Source organism: Seriola dumerili, unplaced genomic scaffold (assembly GCF_002260705.1).
Source record: "Seriola dumerili isolate Sdu_G_001 unplaced genomic scaffold, Sdu_1.0 BDQW01000149.1, whole genome shotgun sequence".
In the NCBI taxonomy this organism is placed as follows: domain Eukaryota; kingdom Metazoa; phylum Chordata; class Actinopteri; order Carangiformes; family Carangidae; genus Seriola; species Seriola dumerili.
The window spans coordinates 24,148,578-24,158,205 of record NW_019174404.1 but is presented as its reverse complement, the minus strand read 5'-3'; the positions used below and the strand labels follow the sequence as shown (position 1 = coordinate 24,158,205).

At 40.5% G+C, this 9,628-nt stretch overlaps 1 protein-coding gene and 1 non-coding gene across 2 annotated transcripts in view; both read right to left on the bottom strand.

The window, feature by feature from the left end:
• Nucleotides 1-413: 413 nt before the first annotated feature.
• On the bottom strand, nucleotides 414-486 carry trnat-ugu. The gene has a single exon. It is a non-coding gene; the product is annotated as a tRNA-Thr (tRNA).
• Nucleotides 487-2,166: 1,680 nt separating this feature from the next.
• The window catches only part of hhipl1 (HHIP like 1), an 8,272-nt gene continuing 810 nt past the window's right edge, over nucleotides 2,167-9,628 (bottom strand). The window contains exons 2-9 of the mRNA XM_022751276.1: nucleotides 7,650-8,296; nucleotides 7,369-7,512; nucleotides 6,821-7,149; nucleotides 5,811-5,937; nucleotides 4,273-4,418; nucleotides 4,085-4,166; nucleotides 2,845-2,927; nucleotides 2,167-2,735 (exon numbers count right to left, since the gene is read on the bottom strand). Of these exons, the coding sequence (XP_022606997.1) occupies nucleotides 2,167-2,735; nucleotides 2,845-2,927; nucleotides 4,085-4,166; nucleotides 4,273-4,418; nucleotides 5,811-5,937; nucleotides 6,821-7,149; nucleotides 7,369-7,512; nucleotides 7,650-8,296 (2,127 nt within the window). The remainder of the gene's footprint in view (nucleotides 2,736-2,844; nucleotides 2,928-4,084; nucleotides 4,167-4,272; nucleotides 4,419-5,810; nucleotides 5,938-6,820; nucleotides 7,150-7,368; nucleotides 7,513-7,649; nucleotides 8,297-9,628) is intronic.

The following is a 9,628-nucleotide window of genomic DNA, read 5'->3' as shown; positions in this document are numbered from 1 at the left end:
ACAGAAGAAAGTTCCCTAAAATAAACACTGACTGGCTGCTATTAAATGCCTGTCATTTAGACTTTGTCTCAGTGCTTAGGCCTACTCCACATCCTGCAACTATGTTTGAGGGTATGTTTTGATTATATATTAAGACTTGAATTACAATGCAATATTCAAACAGAAGAAGAAGAAAAATCTATATTTTCAACATTTAACTCAACATTACGATTGATGTTGCTCTGTGTGTCTACTCCACTTCATGCCACTCTTTTAAAGACCACAGGGTGTCAGTGTGGAGCTATGGTTGTTTAGTGTACTGTGGGCGTGTTTGCAAACCTTTAGCAATTGCGGAGTACAGATCATGCTACGTATTATGCCAACAAAAGGTAACCTGAAACGTGTCGATTGGGAAAAAGGAACAAGTAACACCCAGGCCCCAGCGAGGATCGAACTCGCGACCCCTGGTTTACAAGACCAGTGCTCTAACCACTGAGCTATGGAGCCAATACAACCGGCCTCGGCGTTTCTCATCACTTCATTGCTGATACTTTGTACCACTGTGTGATTGATTTAATCTTAGCTGGCCAAGTAGCTTAGCAACTCACAAACGAAAGCCTGAGTCAAACAATCTGTGCGCTACATTGTATGACAGTTGGTTTATGTCATTTGAACGTAACTAAATAAAATGTAGCACTGCATCACCGACCTTTGCCGATCTTGTATCTTAAAACCCTTTTACACTGGACAAAAGACCAGTTATAACATCGAGCTTCGGTCTGTTCCCCCTTCAGATACTGTTTCGCTGGGCTCAGGTTGTGGTGAGGGTTCACGCACATCAACGGGGAAACAGTAGGGCATTTAACCACAACAATTCGCGGGATAGTTCTGAAACAGTGCTCTCATGTCCAGTTGTATCAAACTTAGTGTAGGAGAAAGCCAGCAGCCTGCAGTCAGCTGGCAACTAACATGTAGCAGGTATTTGGTTGAATGTTTCAATTGGGTGCCAGGACAATGTCTAATGCTAGCATCAATTTCACGTACAAAACTACAGCAGCTGACGTTGATAGTGATGTTGGTTTTGTCAACGTCATATTGACCTAGAATAGCGACATTCTAGTCTTGAAGTATGGTGACCAAAGATACTCTGTAGCCCAACTCTGCTAAACGTCACAATTGACATTGTACAACAATTATTTCCGACCAAGTAATCTGAGGCATTCCTAGAGTGCTGATATAGAGTACATTAACGGTTGTGGTCGATCTTTGATTGTAACATACCGTAACGATTATTTCCAGAAATAGTAATTTGAATTAAATGGTGTATGGTCGTCAGTAGAGGATGAAGGGAAGGAAAGAATCATGGATAGGCCTACTTAGCGCACACCTCCAGGTGTGCTCATATGACATCCAATATCATATCAGTGATATGACGGAGAAGCAGCTACAGCTGCAGCCAACTATCTCACTGCGCTGCAGAACAGAGCGATTCAGGAGATCCTTCGTCCCCACTGCCATCAGGCTGTATAACACCTCAGCCAAAGGAAGTGGATCATGAACTGTACTAATTTAACTATTATTATTATTATTATTATTATTATTATTATTATTATACGACCCTGAGTGTGATGTTTCTTAATTAACCAACACTGGATTTTGACGTCATTTCCAACCAAAGGTTAATGTCTGTCTAACGTCTTTCTGACGTTACATTAACGCCTGGTACGAGCTAGGTAGATTCTAGAAAGAGTTTATTGAAATCATTTTACCAACATGGTAACATCAGGATACAACCATACATTCATTCAGTGGGGAATAAACATTCAACACATTAGAAAATCTGACATTCAGACACTTATTATTATCAAACATGTTATTGTAACAAATCACTGAGAAGCCAAACATACATTCAAATTACAACATTCAAATCTGTGATGAAAAATTAAAAATAAACTCTCATATAAACATTTACCTTTGAGTAAAATTAGCAAAGTGCCACTGTTGACATTAGCGAAGGAAAAGCTTGGACACAGTTACAGTGTTGGATCATAACAGCCTACATCATTTCCTGCTTTAGATTTTGCTTCACCTGTGGGTTTTATAAAAAGAAAAAAAATGTACCATATACCTTATTCAAAACACATTGTACCGTGGCTGCACTACTCTGACTTCATAGTAGTCCCACTTTTAGACTTGCACAACGTAGTCTGAGTTGCCACAGATCACCCCGGCATCTTCATAGTGGGCACAGTTATGTGTCCCGACGCCGGCGTGTTTACATTCCAGCAGGCTGGACTCTGTGCCTTCACACTGAACATCATCCAGAAGAATCCGCATATCCTTCCCCTCACCAAACTCTGAGTTCTTGGCTGCTTTCAGAGCGTACCGGAAGCCTAACTGCCGGCAAACCACTGCAGCATTCTTGGTGGTCCATAGGTCATCACACACGGTGCCCCACTCCCCGTTAATGTAGATCTCCACTCGTCCACGGTCACTGCGGCCTTCTTCGTCTCCAGACAGCCTCACCCTTCCACTCTGGAGCTCGGGTCCAGGTTCCATTCTGGATTTTCCCTTTCTGCGCCGACCTTTCCGCCTTGACTGTCTGGGTGGTTTGGTGGTAGTAGTGGTTGGTAAAGGGGTGGCCAGGTCTGGTCCTAGTTCACCGAGACGGTCAATGAGCTCTTGGAGCCAGTCGTATGATTGTGTGGGTTGTGGCTCAGGCTGGTTATTGCTTGATGGCTCAATGCCAATCAATGCTAATGGAAGAGCAATGGTAAAACATGTGACCAAATATGAACATAAACAATTAAAGTCACATATTTGATTAGTTCTAGTCAGTGACAAGTGCTTTGTAAGTCGACTCACTTTCCTGCGGAACAAACTTTATGAGATTACTTTTAACTCTGACAGGAAGAGGGTCATAGTGACACTGCCTCGGTGGAGCACGTCTGGAAAACAACAAAAAAACAACACAGAACAAAAACGAATCACTCTTTTTTCTGAAACTTTGAATACTTTTAATTGTCACTTTGCCACTTTTTTTTCTCCAAGTGATATTCACAGTTCAACAATCTGGTTGAGAAGATCCAATCATCACTAAAGTGTATGTCATGAGGAGAGCTAACAAAATCAAATGAAATGGTCAAGGTTGTCATATTGACATTTAAGGTGTTAATCAAGCATTAAGTAACACAAAAGAAAACATTCCACCTTAAAAGATGCCGGTAGTTGCAGGTAGCCTCTGAGCTAATTCAATTGTTAGTTAGTAAAGATGAAAGGACAGAAAACATCCTTTCATTCATCATTCACTCTTCTTTATCTGTGATGCCTTTACACAGAAACATGACAAAGTCAGTCTGTTACACTTGGACAGCTTGTTCTGCTGGAAATGAAAGCTAGCTTAGCAATGTTTTCATAGCCTAACCTGTTAGCTTAGCTTGACCTCTGCCTGCACTGCAGCTTCTCTACTGAACGGATGTCTCCAATGTGGCTTATTTCATTTACTGACACAAGCCAGTAAATGAAGTCATTCAAAACACAAACTACTTCTGTTTATTCACCTGCTGCTTAATGCTATGCTAATCATAACCTGCTACATCCATGGTATGGTCTGATATTACTGAGCTGGATGTTTGTCTGATGATGCGTCATATTCTCAACATGATCAAACTGTACATAGAGTAAGTGTAACATTTGATCATGTGATCTAGTTGACTGTTCTATGTAAACTACTAACCGTAGGAACAGTGGTTACATAACCTTCAAGACGGGCCACAACTTAACTGCACGCGTGCACCATAGGTGTGATTCAGTACTTAAATAGACACCAAAGAAATGTCTGAGAAAGTTATCCCACCAATGCTAACAAAACACAGAGCTAAACTCACATCCAAGCCAAGTATGATCATGATACTGCACGTCCCTCAAGCTAACACAGTAGAAAGAGATTTGTAATTATGAACAGATGTGTGTCTTATATATCCATGTCCAACAGAACTGCACATACTCACTTCACAGTGAGCAGTTAGTGGACATTTTATATGAGCTTTCTTCATGTAATGAAGGCAAAGTAAGGAAATAGCAAAGTAATTATTATATTAGTCACCTTGAGGGATCCACCAATTTATAAACGACTCCTGAAGGTGACGTAGCACTCGGCACTCCAGTGGACATGAAGTACAGCTCGCCTGATGGAAAGAAAAAGAGAACAGAACATCAGGAGGACATTAGACTAGTTACAGCTGGTGTAGACAGCATCATAGGTCGCTTTGAGGTTGTGTGTTTATGAATTACCAGCTTCATCCTCAGCAAAAGAGATGATGTACTGGTGGTAGTTGTTGATGAGTCCAGGGAAGGCGCAGGTCAGGCCCATCCCCATACAGATCTCATTGTATTTCCATTGCCCAGTGTTTCTGTCCTCCTGCAGACTCATCAAACGCCTGGTACAGGAACAAAGCAAAATGTTCCCAGTCTCTAATGTGCAGTGCAGTCCATGTTATTTTGAGACAGGGTGTTGTGTGAACTTTTATGCAGCCTTAGGGAGCATGAACAATTATTGAAGTGCTAATCATATATTGAACAAATATGCCTGTTCCAGGTTCTCCATTGTGAGTATTTTCTGTTTCCCTGTGTTGTATTTCACTGTGACTTTAAGATCTTTGAATTTGAAGACATCACTTCGGGCTCTGGGACACTCTGAGGGGGTATTTTCACTGTTTTTGTGACATTTTATAGTAGACTAAAGTATTCATGTATTCAGCAAAAAAAAGATTTTAATAGATTAATTGATAATGAAAATGGTCAGTTGCAGTTCCATCAAAAGCCTCCCAAATATGGAAGATGTGTGTGGACTATATTTGCTGGTTTAATGGGTTGTCTGTAAAGGACAAAAATAGCCTAAAGGGTATTGTGAAAGTTTGCTCAAAGATAAGTCGGAATCCAGTAAAGTGGCTTGTGCTCCCTTTGGGAGAAATGGAATGATCAGCCAATCGGACCATATTCTGTCCAGAGAGTTTACTGTAGTGCACGCAGGTTGGCATTACCGGTATGTTCCGCTTAGGACAACAAACCACTACTCCAAGTCCATCATTCCTTCTGCTATCAGGCTACTAAACGCCTACAGCTGTCATTTTAAATAACTGTTATACTGTATATTTATATACAAATATATATATATATGTATACTGTATATATAAATATGTATATATATATAGATATATAGATATATATAAATAATATATACAAATATTTAAAATTTAAAATTCAGTCATTCATGTATATTACACATCTGCTATAGGAACTGTAACATAATGTATTATTTCTTATCTATTTTATATGTTTTATTTTTATTTGTTTTACTTTTTGCTCCTTGCATTGATCCACACTGTATGTTGATCTGTTGCCTCTGACAGAGAACTTGTGTGTATGGACTGGGTAAGCTGCAAAGGAACTGCCCTTTTTAGCATTAATAAAGTTGTCTGGATCTGAATCTGAATGTAAATATATTCTGTTTTACTGAAGCTACAGTTGGTGGAAAATATGACACAACGGTAGAGGGCCTGTAGAAAAAGGAGCTGTTTAAAAGAAGTGCTTTGTGTTTGACAAGAACTTGAACTTCCCCTCTCTTTGCTTGTCCAAACTAGTTCACAGACTCCATGTCATCTGTGAAAGTGAGGTATCAAACAAACATCTACTAAATTTATCTTCAGGCTTAGGCCTGATATCATATTGTTTCCATTCCTCAAAATCTTTTCACTGCTGTTGTTAACACAAACATAAATGTTGGTGTTATTTTGCAAACAAAACATGCTATTTACAAGATTAAATCTTACCCGCTCATGAAGTCTCCAAATATGTACATCCCGTTCAGGTTGGGGTATTCACAGCCTCGGTACACATAGCCACCAGTCACTGACTTGCCCATCTTGTGGGGGTATGCATAAATCGGCAGGACATCATCTGTGAACAAATCTAAAGGTCATTCTTGGTTTTTCTGAGCTTGTCTTTAATCTGGACCACCCATTTCTTTTCCGTGAAGCCAGTCATTTTATATTCAGAAAATGTTTTTTCTGTGACACTGTCAATTTTACAGTTCAATAAAAATGTATCTTTCAAGGATAAGTCTCATTTCATTTTTCATTTTTTTCATTTAAACTTAGCCACTTTAGCACAATATATGTTCTAATTTAGAAATCATTTGAAGCGAATATTGGAAGCACATGTATCTCATTAAACCACCATGATGACATTGATAATGCAGGTCCAACAAGGCACACTGTAACTGCTCGGCTAGGCTGACAATGTCAATTATTCAGTGATTTCATGACGATTTTGCACATTTCAGTGTGAATTACGGTTGGTCAGGTAAGTCGCTTAAAAGGTTCTAATGGTCTACTGACGACATGATAATCCACATTCTAACAACAAGTTGTAGGTTCCATGTGGTAGCTGCTGGTTAAATGTTGCTTTCAGTATTTCATCTAACTGATGGCAGTTTGCATAAGTTATATTGGTATAATGTAATAATGAGTTTACATTTACATTTACTCATTTGGCAGACGCTTGTATCCAAAGCGAGTTTATTTCCTTGGCAGCAGTAAAAAAAAAGTGGGTCATCATTTCTGCAAAGAGCCAAGAGCCTGCAGCCTTTCATTCAGACAAAACACTACAGAAGCTGATTTCATCCAGACAGGAAAAGTTACACTATTTGTGGAGAGAGTTGGAGAGGTTCTGGTGCGTGAATGAAAAACCGCAGTCTTGGCCCTCCAATTCAACACAGTTAAGACCACTGCTGTCTGCTGCTGAACAAGGGTGACCATGGCTGTGTCCAGACGAAACCTACCTAGTGAGCTGTTGGCACAAAGCTTCTTATCATAGCAGGAGAAGCCCTCTTTAGCTCTCCAGCCGTAGTTCCGCCCTTTCTCGATAATGTCAATCTCTTCAAACTTGTTCTGGCCTACGTCCCCACAGAAGATGCGTCCTTTGCCCTCTTTGGTGTGAAAGTCGCCCCGGTCTACCGAGCACCTCCACATATTGCGGACACCATAGGCGTAAATCTCAGGTCGAGCTCCTCGCTCATGTATGAACGGGTTATCTGGAGGGACTCTGTACAGTGGACCTCTCTCGTTGTCATCCACATCAATACGAAGAACTTTACCCAAGAGAGCTGACCTGATATAGATGTGGCAATATGGGAAATGAGTAGTAACTGGCATTTTATGTCACATGAAGAGTAACAAATATTGTTCCTGCAGATATAATTTACATATATACTTTCTGAGAAAAACATTCATCTAAGATTTCTCTAAACTTCATTCTTTGGTACATTTGTTGCAATTAGATTGGTTCTTTGAAAGATACTTGGTTACTTAAGATCAAATATTTTCTTACTTGTTCTGAGCATTCCCATATTTCCCAAATGGGTCTCCTGCCATTCCACCATCACCTGTGAAAATGTACAAGTAACCGTCATCGGCGAAGAGCAGCTGCCCTCCATTGTGGTTTGATGCAGGCTCATCGATCTCCAGAATAACCCTGGAAGAACAGTGGACACGACAAATACAACATAGAAACTCCATGTTTATCTGTAGGGTACATGTAGAGTTCTAAATGTTGAAGATCTCTAAAAACCCATTGCTGTTACCAAACCTGGATGGACTGTCCATACCTACCGCTCAGAGGTGTGATCCACCACATTCATGTCGTTGGCTGACACATGGAACTCACTGATCCTGATCCTCTCATCAAAACCTACCTCCACTGAGTAATACACATACAGCTTCCCATTGTACTTGTACATGGGATGAAAGGTGAGTCCTAGAAAGCCTCTCTCATCACCTTCCCATGATGATGTTAAGACCGCCTTAGTAATGTTCAAAAATGGTTTCTGCAGTTTGGACCGGTCAGGAAGGTAGGTCCACACCAAGCCCACCTGTTCAGCCACAAAGAACCGATGTGTGCCATCATTGGCGTGGACCATGGCTAGTGGGTTCTGCAGACCGTTGGCCACTTCTTCTAGACACAGCTGCAGACAACCATCTGTGTCTGACTGAACCCGGCCCAGGTTCTGTGTTAGCTTCTGGTTGCTGAGGAGGTGTGGGTAGCAGTAGTCCACGTCATCTAGCGCCAGGTACTGGCAGACACGAGTCTGGTCTGCTTTGACTTTGGCAATGTGTGGGTCATCAGTCAGGAGAGGGATGGTGGAACTGCACTTATTCCAAAACTGGGAGCAGTAATCCTGACAGAGTCCAGGGATGGTCCGGTCAGGGGTGCTCGGGTCTTCGGCATCAAAGAGGTGAGCTGCATAGGGAGAACACTCCTGAACAGATGCAGAGGAGAGGTGAGCAGAGGAGGCAGTAAGGAGGAGGGCTGTACACACAACGCTGACAAAAGTTGATACAGCAAACGTGTTAGCTCATTTACACATCAAGCCCTAAAACTAAAACAATGAGTGGAAAGATGTTGAGTAGAGTCAGACTATGTCCACACTAAAACTAATCTCCTTTCCTATGTTTCCTCCTCCGTCCACGCGACTCTGTAGTTTCCAAGCCCCGGAAACTGAGTTTTGGTAACTCTGCTGGACCTGTTTAATTTTGAAAACTCTGGGGTTGTGTTGTAGCCTGGACGGACAGAAACTGAGACCTTTGGAAACGATGATGTAGACACCCACCTCTCTCCCTCATTGGCTCTCATCAGTCTGGACTACCAGTGGTGAATACAACATGATAATGAATTACAGTGTTACTGACCTTGTTATCTTTGCCAGCAGCTGTTATTCAGTTAAATTCTGTATTTTAATGCTAAAGCATAATAGTGTGAACATTGTTAGCATGACAAATGACATTGAATATATAAGCTTGAATGAAAGACGATCTTAGTAGCCTAACATTTAAAGATTTGAGTGTTTTGCTAATTGATCATTGAATCTGTCTTATAGTTTCTCCAGTATTATCATAGCATAATAGGAGGGGACAGCATTCATGATAGCCTGTAGGGAAGTACTGTCATTAAGGAAATCCTAACTTTGAGCTTTGAGAGCATGCTGTTTTTGTTGACAATGAAATGAGTTTTCTTTTACATTATTGTTTTTAATACATTTGACGTTATATCATATCTTTTGAATCTTGAAATAATAAAAATAATACTGTACTAATAATAGCCTACAGAATACTAAGGTAAGAGCATTGTAGAATGAAGGTTTCATGTGCCTGCAGATAAAACCAGTAATGTAATTTATTCAAATAACTGCTTATGTAAGATTTAAGGCATATTTATAGCAAAACTTTATGTTACACAATGGACACACTAAGAGGAAGTGAACCATCTGCACACAAGAAGCTGAATCAGCAACAGAGAAGAGATATGTCCACCAATTGCCAATCATGACTAATTGGTGTTTCTGCGCATCAAGAACAAATAAAATGATCATAAATATAGAGTCAACGAAGGTTCCAATCTACAGCATGTCAAGCCTGAAAATACATTAACATCTCAGGGAGCTTTAAACCCTCCTCGGGGTTTAAATGGAAATCAGTGCGGACCTTTACCTTTACTTAGCTCAGTCTACTTCATTAAAAGCCTAATGTTTAGTCATTTACTGTGAGATCATATTATTAGGCGACGTTTAGCTGTTTTTATACACATGGCGGAT